General features: G+C 38.1%; 1 protein-coding gene across 3 annotated transcripts in view; it reads left to right on the top strand.

Moving 5' to 3' along the window:
* Nucleotides 1-10,234, top strand: part of KITLG (KIT ligand) — a 58,185-nt gene extending 47,951 nt beyond the window's left edge. For 2 of the 3 annotated variants that reach the window (XM_026109547.2, XM_026109544.2), the window contains 4 exons: nucleotides 2,831-2,940; nucleotides 3,446-3,522; nucleotides 4,882-4,965; nucleotides 6,212-10,234. In XM_026109547.2, the coding sequence (XP_025965332.1) occupies nucleotides 2,831-2,940; nucleotides 3,446-3,522; nucleotides 4,882-4,921 (227 nt within the window). In that variant the 3' untranslated portion in view covers nucleotides 4,922-4,965; nucleotides 6,212-10,234. The remainder of the gene's footprint in view (nucleotides 1-2,830; nucleotides 2,941-3,445; nucleotides 3,523-4,881; nucleotides 4,966-6,211) is intronic. The other variant, XM_026109546.2, reaches the window with a different exon arrangement.
* The last annotated feature ends 4,329 nt before the right edge of the window (nucleotides 10,235-14,563 follow it).

Here is a 14,563-nt window from a genome sequence, read left to right as displayed (position 1 = left end):
AGTTCACAAACTTACCAATATATCTGATTCCTCCTAGTCCTTCTCCTACTCTGCCTTTACCATCATTGGGAGTAGGAAACTGTGTGGAGCTCTAAAGTTTCCAGTGTAGGACAGAATCCCTCTGGAATAAATAAAAGCCTATTGACAACCAGCTTGCTTTTCTTAATTCTCTTTTCTTTGGTAGGACACAGATCCCTGGGAGGTTCTCCAGACTGAAAATTCTCTAGCCTATTCTGTTTTAGATGTTACTATAAATAAAAGGCACATGATAAAACCTGCCATGACTCATTTAATTCTCTCCAGATCTTTCAAGACACTTCTGGACTTGAAAGTGAATCTAAATAATATGTTGTCATTTGCTTTTTAAGATAGTTTTGGGTTGGTGGTTTTCTTTCAAATTAACTTTCAAATTAACCCAAATACAATCAGATTAAAAAAAAAATCTATTGTTGTTTGCTTTCTAAGGTAACTTTGGGTGGTGGGTTTTTTTTCATTTTTTGACTGTATTTAGGTTCTGTCTCTGGTTTCCAGGTCCCCACGTGGAGAAATAACTGTGTTTTTCTTTCAGATTTCCATAGATGCTAAAGAAAGCATCTACAGTTGAAGATAGCAGAAATCAGATTTTTTTAGATATCTCATTGTAAAGGAAGCTCTTCAGTTGTCTGAGACTCTTTAGTTTGTTAGAAATTGTAAAAATGAGGGTTCCTGACTTCCACTGATCTTTCTGAATGCTTTGTGTGATATTTTTCTAGAAGTTCACATAAAAATCAGTGTGCTTGCCATTACATGCTGCCTGGCACTGCAGAGTAGGCTGAGGGTTTCTGAGGTTGCTCACTGTGCAATAACATGTTATCAAATGATTTTTATGGCCTATGCAACCTGAAGAGTTTTTCCTCTTTTTTTTTTCCACTTTTCCTTTTTTCCTAAAGTTTGCAGGGCAGAACTCAGAAAATATGATGATCCCTATAGTTAAGAGGACTTACATAATCCAGCTGTATAACTGAGCAAGCTTGCATTGGGAAACGTGACTAATGTGATTAAGGCAAAGCAGTCTTGCATTTTTCTTGACTACAAGCAAGCAATATAGAAATTTTCTTCTGGGAATACACTGCAAATATGATTCAGATAAAGTAATGTTAGGCACTTTTTGTTTAAAGTGTTCAGACTCGTTCTACACCACTTCGGTTTGGCTCAGATTTCTTGAAGTTCAGTTCTTCAAACAAACCTTCCCTATGCCTAATTTCAAACAGGCAGTTTGATAAAGGTTACACCCCTCCAGTTCATTTCTGCTTTTGGTTTTAATGTCAGAGCAGACAAAAACAGACTAATCAATAGCCTCTATTCGGTTTATGTTCTTCTCTGTAAAACTTTGTTTATTGTCTTCCCCTACTCAGTAGACAGTCAGGTTTCTTTCACAGTAAGCTAGCATCCGTTCTGCTTGACCGATGTTTCCTTGTAATCTGAGAAGTGTACCGGATGCAAATAAAATTCAAGGCACTATAGTCAGAATCTAGAATTGTAAACAGTATGTTATTTAAAATACGGAGCTTTTTTTTTTTTTTTAGTTCTGCCTACACTGACTCTAGAAACGCAGCTTAATTTTGGATATAAAAAGAACTTTTGTGTGTAAGCTGGTAGCATGACAACCAGATAATCTCAGAGATAAAAATGAGTTGCTAGTTAAGAATGAGAAAGCTCTTTTTTAAACAAAAGTTTTTTCTTAGTGGCTTTTTAATAATATACTATACACACGTTGATTGACCCAGTTTATCATACCATGCCTGCTTTGTTTTTTGCTCTTTGCATGAATCACTTGCACAACAGTTTCCAGTGCTATCAGAGTCCATTTTCTTATTCTGTATCCAATCACCTACATTTTTCTGATGCTTATAGCTTGAGGGTTTTTCTACTGTAATCTGGCAATACAACCTCTATTTGAGTTGCAGTCACCAAATCTCAAAACAAACTGAAACTAGGTGGATGGTGTCTATACTAGCAGTCTCCCGTGGCTCACTTTGCATTTCAGAAGGTGGGTCCTAGGGTGACTCCGTAGGATTTTTCACATCCTGCCCTTAATTAAATAACTGGAAGGCCAAATTTTACTCTCAGCATGCATACAGCTCCCTGTGAAGGGAATGGAATAGCTTGCGTACATAAAAGAGTAGGATTTGGGCCCTTCTGTATGAAATGTAAAAAGCTATCAAGAAATGGTAGCAACAAAATAACACACAACCAGACTTCAACTTACAAGGGTTTGATCTCACTGAAGTCAGCAGGACCTTTCCAGGCAGGCGTTAGAAGTGGAGTCAGGCTTATTTTGTTAAATTAGCCTCTCTTGAGGGGCCTTGTGTAGGTGGTTTATTAGCCTGAGTGTCAAGGCAAAGTATCTATTTAAAATCAGTGGTATGTGCCTTATGGATCTTAAGCAAATACATGAAGTGGCTACTTAGAAGTGACGGATATATACTCTTCTGAAGAACTACTTTTTTATATACAATAAGACCTTTCAAAATCGATAAATGCAACACACTGGAGAGAGGGAAAGAGAAAATGCTCTACAGATGACAAAGAATTCGTATTGACACTATGCAAACCAGTTCATTCAGAAATGCAAAGAACATCCTTGCGGTGCAAAGGCCCCCAAAAAATTCCTGTGAGATTTTTGTCATGAAGTGCACCTCATGTATACAGCACTTTGAAATATCTGTTCTGCTATTTAAGATGCTCTTATGTAGGTGGTGCATGAACATGCTCTTGCTAAGAGTGCTGCCCTGAAGATAGTTTTCTGCCATAAATCTGTCTTCACTAACGAGAACATCTGTAATTACAGAAGAAGCACTTGGCTTCATTGGCAGCTCCAGCCTGCAAGGGATCAGCATAGCACTGGCATCACTGCTGTCTCTTCTTATTGGCTTTATTTTGGGAGCCATATGCTGGAAGGTAAGAAATACTACATTTAATTGTTTACATAGTGATACATACTAAATTTCATACCTGTGGAGGCAGGGAGAACAGAAAAGTTGTGCATTTGAAAACAACACCTCTTTTGACCTTCACTGAACTGTGTGACACGTAAATGTGAATCTCTATTGTCATACTGTTGAAACCACCAAACTGTAAATCCTGTCCTATTAGTATGCTAGCTATATAATTGCTAACTGGAAATTAAAAACACACGATTCCCCTAATTTCCCAGGTCTCCTATCATATCTTGAGAAGCAGATTCTGTTGCTTTTACCCATTGTGGCTTTGTCTACAGTGCAAAGGCTTTAACTGTAAAATATACCAGCAAGAGATGCGTATTAGAGGGCTGGATTTGGCCTATATTTTGCAAGGTGATTTTGATAATGAAAATTTGAAACAAAACTGAAATATACACCAATTGTTTTTGGAGTTTTAAAAAGAAAGCTTTAGAATATTTATATTTAATTCATTTTCTTCATAGAAAACACATCCCAAATCCAGAGCAGAAAGTGATGAAACTACACAGTGTAATGACTGTCGAGAGGAAAATGAGATAAGGTATTTTATTTCACTTTACACACATATATAAAAATGTAAGTTTATCTTTGAGGGTTGCTTTCTGAAAGTCTCACTCTTATGCTTTCAAAAAGACAAACACAGAAAATACCCAAACACATTATGCAGGGTTTTGCCATAGAGACAGAATATGTGCTTACAGCTTGTTCCTTAAAGAAGCTCCTATTCTAAATATAAGAGTTGGTGTGGAGGAGATTTCCATATACAATGTTTTATTAAGGGGACATTACCTTTTCCTTATCTGTCCTCGCTTCCACAAATCAGTGAAAGGAGTAGTGCTGAAAAGCAGTAGTTTCAAAGGAGTATCTTACAGCAGAGAAAAGAAGCCAACCCAGGATTGCTGAGACCTATAGGAGAAGCAATCAAAAGAAGTGATTTTTGTCATTTGCCATATGGTACGAAGCTGGGTTAATATTACATGAATAAACAGAAATAAGCCTCTTGGCTGTGCTCCCAAGTCCTTTTAAATTTGTTTTACATGAACATTTTTGAAGTTCTTTCACTTTTTGACACTTCCCTGGATATATGCATATAAGGATCTATTCTTTCCAGTTTATTTTAATATTCACAGAAAGCTGATGAGAATACAGTCAAACCCTAGTAATGTCATAAGGTCATCTTGAAATGATTCGCTGCTTTCTTTGTATTTAAACATTGTTTTGTCTGATGTTAAGCAGAAATAATTCTGTATAACTCAGTTGATCAAATACACCTCAGAAATAATAGTTGAAGACATTCAAAGTTGCATTAGGACGTGACTTAGACCAAGAAGTTTGCAAAATTCAGAAAAGGACTAAGAATATTCTAAGTTAGAACAACTCATGCGAAAATGTTTTGGGAGTAATATTTAATCTCATTTTTCAGGGTCTTTAATCAATTTTTAACTATGAAGAATTAGGGGAAGGTCTAATGCATATGTCAGAGATACACACCTTATACTGTAGGCTTGTCATATTTTTATGTGAAGTGTCTCATGTTGCCCACTATTGAAGACACGAATAGACTAGGTTCTGAACTGGCAAGTTCCCAAGCTTAGCAGTTTTGGATGTATGGGCTGAAATTTCCTGTGTTCAAACTTTCTAGAATAATACATTCAAAAAATACATTTTCTTCATGTGCAATTCATAAAAAGGAAGATTGCAAATAACTCATCCTGCTTTAGTTTTAAAACCTATGAAACTGGACAGGCATCATCCTTCTAGCTTCAAAGGAAGTATAAAACATTGCTTTATATGAGGAATGCTTTATATTTTTTTATTGTAACTAACTGCTAAAACATTCTGTTCTATTTCCTCAAAATGTTAGCATCCTGGTAGTAAAATACTTATTTTTTTATTTCAGTATGTTGCAGCAAAAAGAAAAAGACCATCTACAAGTGTAGCTGTTACTTTTTCTCCCTCAACACTGTTACTGTTTCATGTACTGGTAAGTTCTTATGCTTGAGAGTACTACCACAGGCTTCATAACTTTTGTCTGCTGAAATGTATAGTGATTTGGAGTCCATTTTGGGAAAAAAGAAATAAAACTTGCTGTCAGTGGACTTAGATTGCACCTAAGATCTTTAGCTACTGATGTAATTAATCCTGTGTCATGAATTTAGGCATTGGAATTTTAACCTGAATGTTACAAAGTGAAATATTCCAAAATGCAGGACAACTCTTGCTTCTCCTTTTTGGAGTGACAGCCAATACTGAGAATTCTTCAGCTGTTGTCCTATATCTGTTTCAAAGCAGTATGACTTTAAAAAAAAGATTCTAAAAATAACAGGTGAGTATAGGAGAACAGGCCAAGTAGAAAGCTTCCCACAGGACCACAATATTTACAAAAGGATGAGCTGACCTTCTGTTAATTGTTGTTTACTCAGCACAGCTTGCAGCCTTCACAGCCTTATCAGATTCATCATTCTTGCTTTTGTATATACGAGTGAGCCACTAATGTGAGTGAACTTTCTCATTCCCAGTGAGTCTGTACAGAAGGGCGCTCTTCCCTGACAAGGGACTTCTTGCAACAGGAGTAAAGCTGTATTTCACCTAGGGAATCTTTGATGAATGTCTGGAAGATTCAGGCAGTGCTGGATGCTTCCTTTTATCTCCGGAGCCAGAAGAGCAAATTTAAGAGTATAACAGGCAGTCTAGGTTTTACAGTTTATCCTGTAGGGATCACTTTCAGGTGTCTTTCAGAGTGTTTATGGTGATCATTTTGGTGTCTCCCAAATACTTTATTTTAACTGAGAAGGCAGCTGCTCACTAAGAAGGAAGTCATCACTGTGTTGGACGAGCAGTTTCACTTAAATTTGTTGCTGGCTTGTCCAGATGACTGTATAAGGAAGCTTGTTGCCAAAGACTGCCAGGTACCAAAAATGCACAGATATAACAGTTTGGTAAAACTGCATGAGTATAGGCTCTTCACCATAAGCTAGATGACATCAGTGGGCTTCTGCAGGCAAGTGCATTTCAGACCAGGGTTGAGAAGTGGCATGAAATTGAAAGGGGGTCTCACAATAATGTTTTTTGTTTCTGAATAAAGGAATGTCTGTGCAAGTGATACTGAATATATTTATTTCCAAAATTATAAGAAAAAAATGTCTTTGTCTTTTTAAAAGCTGTACCGTTCAGTAATGAAGAGAGGAAAACTAATCAGCAGAATTATGATTTCCCTCTTTCTCTCCAAGCAGGTAACAGTTCCATGTTCGCTTCATAAATGAAGCAGCTTTAAGCACATTCGTATTCCTTCTGGAGTGACAGACTGAGTCTGCATCTGTTGTTGCTGCCCATGACTCCATAGACATGATATAGAAATGAGGACAATTTATGTTTGTTACTGTGAAACCAACACTGAATTGAACAACGTTAAGAAAAGTGTGCACTGAGCAAGACTCTATTTTATGTGAATATCTACCTTGTGTGGCATTTGGGGATTTTTATTTACATTAATACTTGCAGATGATTCTGACAAAGTCCTGAACAAAAAGCATCTTTCAAATGCCTCCATGTGTAATCATTGAAAGTCATAAATATGTTTGCATCCTTAATTTAAATTGTGTCCTCTACCTTACCTTGGTGTCTTCGAATGGAGTTCTCTGAACTGACAGAAAATGCAGAAATGGATACAGATAACATACTCTTCAATTTTGTACATACAACTTGAAAGTAAAGTCAAGCCATGGACCAGTGTACTAGCCTTTTACTTATAAGGAACTGGGTTTATGTCTGGCAAGGGTCTTGTGTACGGTGACATGGTCTCTGTCAGGTGCCCGGTGGCTGTATGCCCACCCCAAAAAGCTTCAAGAATTCATCAGGGTTGATGGTCTCTGTTCAGGAGAAGCAATACTGGATGAAGAAAAAGTAAACAGGAGGTGGTAGTACAGCGTGGAGCTTTCAAGAATTAGGACTAACTGCTGGATATGTGAACACTGGTGAGATCTCCAGCCACAGAAAGGGAAGGGAGAGTAAAGAGTCTGAATTGCGTTCAAACATCAGAATAAAGGCAAACCCATGAAATGCATTTTAAATTCTGAAGATGCATGCCATTGATATCTTGTCTTTACATATATAGCATAGAAAATTTGAAAGATCCAGAGGGTGTATTTAGCTTTTACTTACATCAGCTATAATTAATGTTTGCGTTGTGTTTTGAATGATTAATAAGCTTTAATATCCTGGCATTCTCCACTCTTAAGGTTAATTCTCTTGAAACGTAAGAGAAAGGCTTTATTTCCCACTTGTCTTCTGCATCTATTGCTGTTATTGCATACATGGAATATGTACAGGACTGATGTACAGACATGCATTTTCAAGTAAACCCCAGATATACCATGGTAGAAATTGCAAGTGCACTTGTGCATCTTTTTGTCCTGTCTCTTTCCAGATAATAGATATGAATCATTTATCTATCTTAGGGGTTTGTACTTCAGAATGTAGAGGTCGCTCACCTCAAATGACAAACTGTCTTAACAGCCAGTAAATAGGTCAGTAAGAGTTTTAATTTAAGTAACTTAAAATAAAAAAACTCTTTTAATGTTTTTCATAAAGTTGAATTTATCTTTAAAGTATATAATTACTTAATTTTTTAAGAATTCTTGTGGATGTTTTAATCATCTACAAAATTTTCTGGGAACCAAATGTCAAAAGAGTATGACATACATATATATGTATGTGTATTACTGGTAAAACTGATCTGTCTTTCACACTACCAAAAAGAAAACTCCTCAAAACCTTACTAAGTTTGATGGTGGAATTTCTGTGTGAGTATAGCCGCTTTGCCTGGAATTTTAGCCCCACTGAAATCAATAGCAAAACTTTTTTAACTTCACTGAGACCATGATCTGATCATGTGGATCTAATTTTCATTTATACTAAGGCCATTTTGCACTGCTGGAGTGTCATAAAGAGTCCTCAAGTCCTGTTCAGCCAGTGTACGTTCCATTAATGTTAGCAGAGCTCTGGGGTTTGCAGCATCTGAGGAGCTTCTCTTAGACTATATCAAAAGATGTTTAGTGTGATAATTTGGCTTTCACTTTTATTCAGAAGATGCTGAGGAACTCACTGCTTAATGAGAAATGAAAAGATTCTCAGCCCTTCTAAAAAGCAAGTGCATTGCAAGTTTCAGCTCTGCAAAAATCTAACAACAGAATTCTCCATCTGCAGCTCAGTCTTATATGACAATGTATAGTTCTTTACTCTCTAGACCTGCAGACTTTATGTTTCAACCCTATTTAAGAGTTACCCTGAAAGAAATGTCAGCATGATCCAGTATTTGATGGGAAATGTGCACCTTACTGGTAATGTGGAGAATAACTGCCTGCAGGTTTTGACAGAGAGGAAGTGTATCCACAGTAAATGGAAGCAATTATCCTTACACATTTTACAAAAACATTAAGTATTTCACCTTGCTATATGATACGTTCTCAGATCAGTTTTATGCATTTGAAATCTTGCAGTATTTTTCATAGATTCAGTTAAACAAAACATCTAGTATTTATTAATATTCTTTGTTCATAAGAATGTTAGTTTTGCTAAATATGTATTTTCCAGAAAATCAAATATACAATAGCCTTGCACATTGGTGTGCCTCAAATTATACTTTGACATTCGAAATGCATGGTGTTTTAAACTCCTTAGTATACAGTGTACTGTTTGATGAGAAAAGAGAAGATACTGTAAATTGAAATATACTCACCACAGATAGACTGCCACAAAATGCTCGTGTTCCAAGAGCAGCAGTCTAAAACTGTGACTATATCGTTTTCAAATAATGTCATGTACTTTCATCTCTGCCACAGAGCCCAGCAAATTTAAGGGTACATGGGAACAGAAGGAAAATTCATGTATAAGTGTTCTTACCTCGCATCACAAACATTGTTCTTATTTTGAATATGCACCAAATGAAGCAATACCACACATCATCAGCTTAGCAGAACTGTTGTGACAGCTCATGGTTTTCCTGTGTTCCCACCCCCTTTTGATTTGAACATAATATTGCAAAGCAGAAGGACGCTTTTAGACATTTCTGAATACAATAGATTGCACGGCACTTAGAAATGTAATTATGAAATTATTTGAAAGGTTTCTGTGCCCAGTTTGTCTACCCACTGCGGAGGCCCTTACTTCAGACATAGTGAAATTTTGAAAGACTACTGGCTTGTGAGAAACCTTTGAATCAATGGAAATAGAATAAGTTACTTTTCTGTATGAGCAGTGGTAGCAGGAATAGTCCCTTAATTGCTTCTTTATCCAGTTTTAAGCTATTTGATTTCTGAAGAATGATTGGTTTTTAAATCTGCAGTTTGAGGAGACATAGCCCATGCATCATCTCAGTTAGAAAATAAATATCCTTTCTCTTAAAATAAAATTGGGGAAAGCAAGTGAGGCATTTTGTTTCTATGAAAGCCAACCATACTTGGGGTTCAGAAATCTGTGGTTTTGTGAGAAACTAACATTTTTAAGTTTCCTTTGGAGTAGTTGAACTTTGCATGCAATTAATAGTGGCCTTGTGAGAATAAAAAGCAGATAGTGATATACTGAGTAACTCAATGTGCTATTTTAGATGTGTGTTTACTTGAATAAATTAATGGTACTTATTTCATCACAAGGTCATTTTATAAATAAGCTTATAAACAACTAACGTGCTATACTGTGGAGTACGTGTACAACCTGCATATTTTTTTGGATTCTTATCTTCGCCAGCTCTGTTTTCTCTGTTGCTGTCTCTTTGTAATATGCTGAAACTGTTCAGTACACACACTACAACTATTAAATTGAAAAGCTAACCATATATAAAATACAGATATTTTGAGTTAGATTTACATTTAAGAATTAACCAACATTCTTCAATTCAGGAATTTGATTCAACTATCTATTAAATACAGATCTACAGTAATGGTGGCATGTTACTATTATGTTATCAAATTGATGGAACGCGGAAACTTCAGACTCTTTAGTGATAGAGACACAGACTTTTGCTGGTTGCATCATGGGCAAATTCATATATTTCGATGTAAATGTCAGCACAGTCTTACATAGTTACATTCTGACTGAAGGTAATCAAGAAAGTTTATAAAATGTGATGTGTATGTATATATGTGTCCTCTTAAAGATAGATGTTTTCCCTGATCCTTTTTTATACCAGTTCAAATTTGGAATTTACATTATATACATATACTTTATTGTTCTAAATAAAGATATTATGCACTGCCCGATAATGAGTATGTTGCTTTATGTTAGTCCTGTTTATGACCTTTTTTAAGTCCTGTCATTTCCTTGAAGAGTTTTCTGCCAAAATGTATGCTTCTACATGCAGATTCCCTCATAGTACATTTAATTTCTTAATCATACATTTTAAAGTTTTGTGCCATGAAAGTATGTCTCCATTATCAGACACCAGTGCTGATCCAAAGTGTATTTGTGATTATAAGAATTATTCCAACTTCTGAATTACAAGTTTCTTGTAGCTCCTTAATGAACTTAAACTTGTTTGGGCCATGCTTTAGTCATTCTTTCTCATCCCATTCTTGCTATCAGCCAAATGCTAGGATCTTATTTTAATTTACCACTAAAAAGTCTGAACGTTATCGATGCACTTCTTTTGCAGTAGGTGCCAGTTGTTGGCTGGCACCAAATAATAGGGTTTCAGCCGAGACCAGAGTTTATCTGTTAAGGAGGGCATCCTGCCTTCCAGGTTTCAGTAGTTTACTGTGACTTTTCAGGAAGCAGCTCCTGCTTTCCCTGCTTTCAGCCCACCTGGGAGGAAGGTGAAGAGCACTAGATGAAAGGGCCACAAAGCTGTGGGAAGCAAACGCAGTGGGCTTTGCAAATAGCACAGATGGATGAGGAGCGGAGAGCCTGGGAGGCAAGGACACAGGATTTGGGGAGGACAGAACTGATGGTATGAACAAGATGAAGAGTCACAGTTGCTGGCATGGACAAGGCGTGAGGTCCAAAGCTGGTGGGCCTGAAGGAGACGCGGAGTGAGCAAAGGGCAGCCGGGCTCTGCATCGGTGCTGAGGCAGGAGTCACGAGCCCAGGCGGCGCTGGCGGAGTGGCTGGGCTGGAGGCAAGCCAGGCACTCGGATCAGCTAGGGCTGAGTGAGCACGAAGTAGCTGCAAAGATTGGAAATGAGCACCCTTCAGCAGAAATCAGAACTGATGTAAGAACAGGGAAGCAGAGTTGACTTAGAAGTTAGGAAAGGCAAAAGTAGCAGCAGGGTGTGTGGGAATGGGATGTGAGAGCTCTCAGATAGCAAAACAGTCACAATCAGCTCTCAGTAAGGCTAGGAGCATGGTAATTGTAACATACACAGAGAGGGGAGAGGGTAAGAGGGTTAAAAACTGAGAAAAGAGACCAAAATCCTTAGCTAAAGAGACACCATCATAACATTTTTTTGTGAACTTAGTTTTTGACTTTGTGCCTCAAGTAATGCTGAGTAACTCTTCCCACCTGCCAAATACTTAATCTGAACTCTGAAGCCTAAAATGTGTTAAAGAATTGAGAGAAGTATTTGCCCTCAGTTTTCCAATTTCAGTGTCTCCAAAACAAGGAGTAAAAACACTTTATTCAGTGGATGAAAACAAAAGAAATCTCAGTCCGAAACATGGAGAGCATTGATAATGACATTTTCCTATTTCCATCAATCAGAAAAACAATGCTTATTTTTATAACCTACTGTTTCTTGATAGCAATAGTTTGAGCAGCTTCACACTTCTGTGAAATTACAGTAATTTAAATCAGCTGGATATGTGCCCAGTGACTCCAATGTAATTTTATTCTATGTTAACAAATGTGCATTACTAAACGTATTTTTGCCCAAAGTTTCTGAATGGTGACACATAAGATTTTTTTGGTTTTAATGAGATGGGTTGTTTCAGGATTTCACATTACATTAGCAACTCATAGAGTCAGTTTCTGACTTTTTCATGTAGCTGTTTGTGTTAAATGTTCTTCCAAAGTTCAAACTTTTCTAAAAGAGGTTAAGTCGCCCAATAACTACAGCGAGGCATGTGCTAAAACAACCAAGTTTCAGGTTGCTATATCCTTAAAAGGAATTATTATTTGCTGCTGCATAGTAGAAAAATAGGCTAATTTAAAGCAGACTGCCAAAAATACAAGGAGTCAGGGAATGGAAGTTTAGCCCTCTTTTTCCTCTGTCATATCCTGAGGAAAGTTATTTGAACACGTAACAGGAGAAATCCCAAACACAATTATAGTTCCCCTGACTTGTGGCCCTTGCTGCAAGATCCCACAATAAGGAAGCAGGAACTAAAAATACAAATTAGACTTTTTCCAGATAGTTGTGACACTTGGGCTTCTGGCCAGTCACAAAATACAGGGACAATTTTCTTTCTTTTCTGGCAAAGAAGATATTTTCTTGAGCTCATGGAAAAATATTCCACTGAGATCACAAAAGCCCCTTTGTTTGTCACCAGTTCTTCTGTGCAGGATAATAGCATGATAGTAAAATTGGCCCAATTAGAGCAAAGAAGCTGCAGAGTGGAATGTATAGCTTTTGTCAGTTTAAGTGACTACCTCAAGTGACAAAATGTCATGTTAGAAATTTCACCTTGTCATCTCCTACATTGTGATTGATGATTATTAGGACCCTACAGGTTATTTAATCTGTCATGTTCTTAAAGTTAAATATTTTAGACCTTTCTTTTTCTCGGCAATGCTGTCATCATTAACAAAACACGGAACAGCCTTCACCTTTAGAAATGACAAAGTGAGGATGTGCCTCTAAACCAATTAATAGCATCAGTGAAGGCAGAGACATAGCATCTGAATCTCTTGAATCACATCCCTGAGAATAACGCAATGACTTCTTTGGGGCAATTACTTCTTTGCCAGAAGCTGGGTAGAAAGTACACCACAGAAATTGCTGTACTGCTTGGCAGTTTGTTATTAATTCTTTCTTCATATTGTTCCAGGAGAATCTAATTGAAGGCAATCCTGAAAGACCTATGTTTTCTTGATTTTGTTCTACGTGCTTCACACCTTCACATCAGACAGTTTTGTGAATAAATAATGCTATTACTTGCTATAATTGAGTACTTACTGCATTTCAAACAGAACTGCTGATACACAACAAAGCTCAAACAAGCATACTAATGTTCCTCTAATGTAGTGTGTGCATGTGTGTGGGACACGGGAGAAATATTAAGGAGGCATTTGGATTTAGCAGACTTTAAGGATAACTGCTGTGAACTTCAGCCATTTAGCCAAAAGGAATGACTGAATCTCTTCACAAATTCCCATACTTGGCAAGAATGATCCTCAAGATTGCCAGGTCCCATACACTGATCAAAAGGTTCACTTGGCTCCCCACCCTGTGCTGTCATCCTCAGCCATCTGCAGTTTAGCATCATCACCTCACCTGCTCAGTGACTCCCCGTGACAGACACATGGGCAACTACCAAACCCTGGAGGCAAACCCTGTGTCTGTATCTCCATACAGGCCACCAAGATTTTTTTCACTGGGCTTCAAAATCTGGCTCTGGGTTGCATGACTCTTTGCATACTAGCCTGGACCACAGCGAGGGCTCCCCAGAGCCTCAGGTCTCCTGTCTTGCACCTCAAACCTCTTCATATGTCTTTATGTCCTGCAGCTATCCCATCCCTCCTGCAACCACCACACCTTGCCTCCTCCTGCTTTCCTGTTGACTCATGTTCTGCAATTAAGCCTTGTGTAGCCCAGTTGAGCTTAGCAGCCTCACCATTAATAGTTTTTTATGTAGGCAGTAAATATTTGATTTAGTATTTGGGAAGGAAACACTTTAAGTTGCTTAGCTAAAGCTCAGACTTCTGAAATTGTCCCAATTGGCTTAATCGCAAAGTTGTTATATTTGTAAGTTGAATGAAGGCTGAGATCACCAGACCAAATCCATCTTGGACATGATACAGCTATGACTGGGACGCTGTTACTCTGATTGCATGGCGTACTGCACTGCTCTATGCCCATGGGTTGTGAGCACACAAACATGCTGTGAGTGTTTTGCCAGAGAAAAAAAATTACATTGTGCAGATATGTCAACCCTGCTTTACCCTAAAAATGTCTGGCCTTCAGATTTAATCTAGCAATAGCTGGTCAAGTTAATCAGCTGCTTGTCTGTGCGATCTGTTCTCATGTGCTGCTTGTTGACAAAACTGTCTAAAGGAGCTGACTGAAGTTTAACCTCTCCTAGCGGGAACTTCTTGCTGGTGGTCAAGCTAAATATAACCTGAGCTCGTTTTGCTGGGTTTTCCCTTCCTGCCTCTCCTTGTCCACCCGCAATCCATGCCTCTCTCTTCTCACCCCTCACCTCCGTGTCTGTCACCGAGGACAGACAGCTCTGAGGACAGACAGCGTGCACCTCTCGCGGCCATGCAGCAGCTGGGAGATGCCAGACGCCGACAGGGAAGCACGAGGCCTCGGAGGGCAGCCAGCAGCCGCTGTCTCTGAGCCTCCCGGAGTGGCAAAGCTGCTGTGCAGGCGTACGGCGTTGGCAGCTTTAGTTTTCTTTCACTCTGGTCTCCCAGGAGACTTGCGCTTTAT

The sequence above is a fragment of the Dromaius novaehollandiae genome, chromosome 1 (genome assembly GCF_036370855.1).
Source record: "Dromaius novaehollandiae isolate bDroNov1 chromosome 1, bDroNov1.hap1, whole genome shotgun sequence".
Lineage (NCBI taxonomy): Eukaryota > Metazoa > Chordata > Aves > Casuariiformes > Dromaiidae > Dromaius > Dromaius novaehollandiae.
The sequence above is the reverse complement of the archived record's forward strand: the minus strand, read 5'-3'. Positions and strand labels throughout refer to the sequence as shown.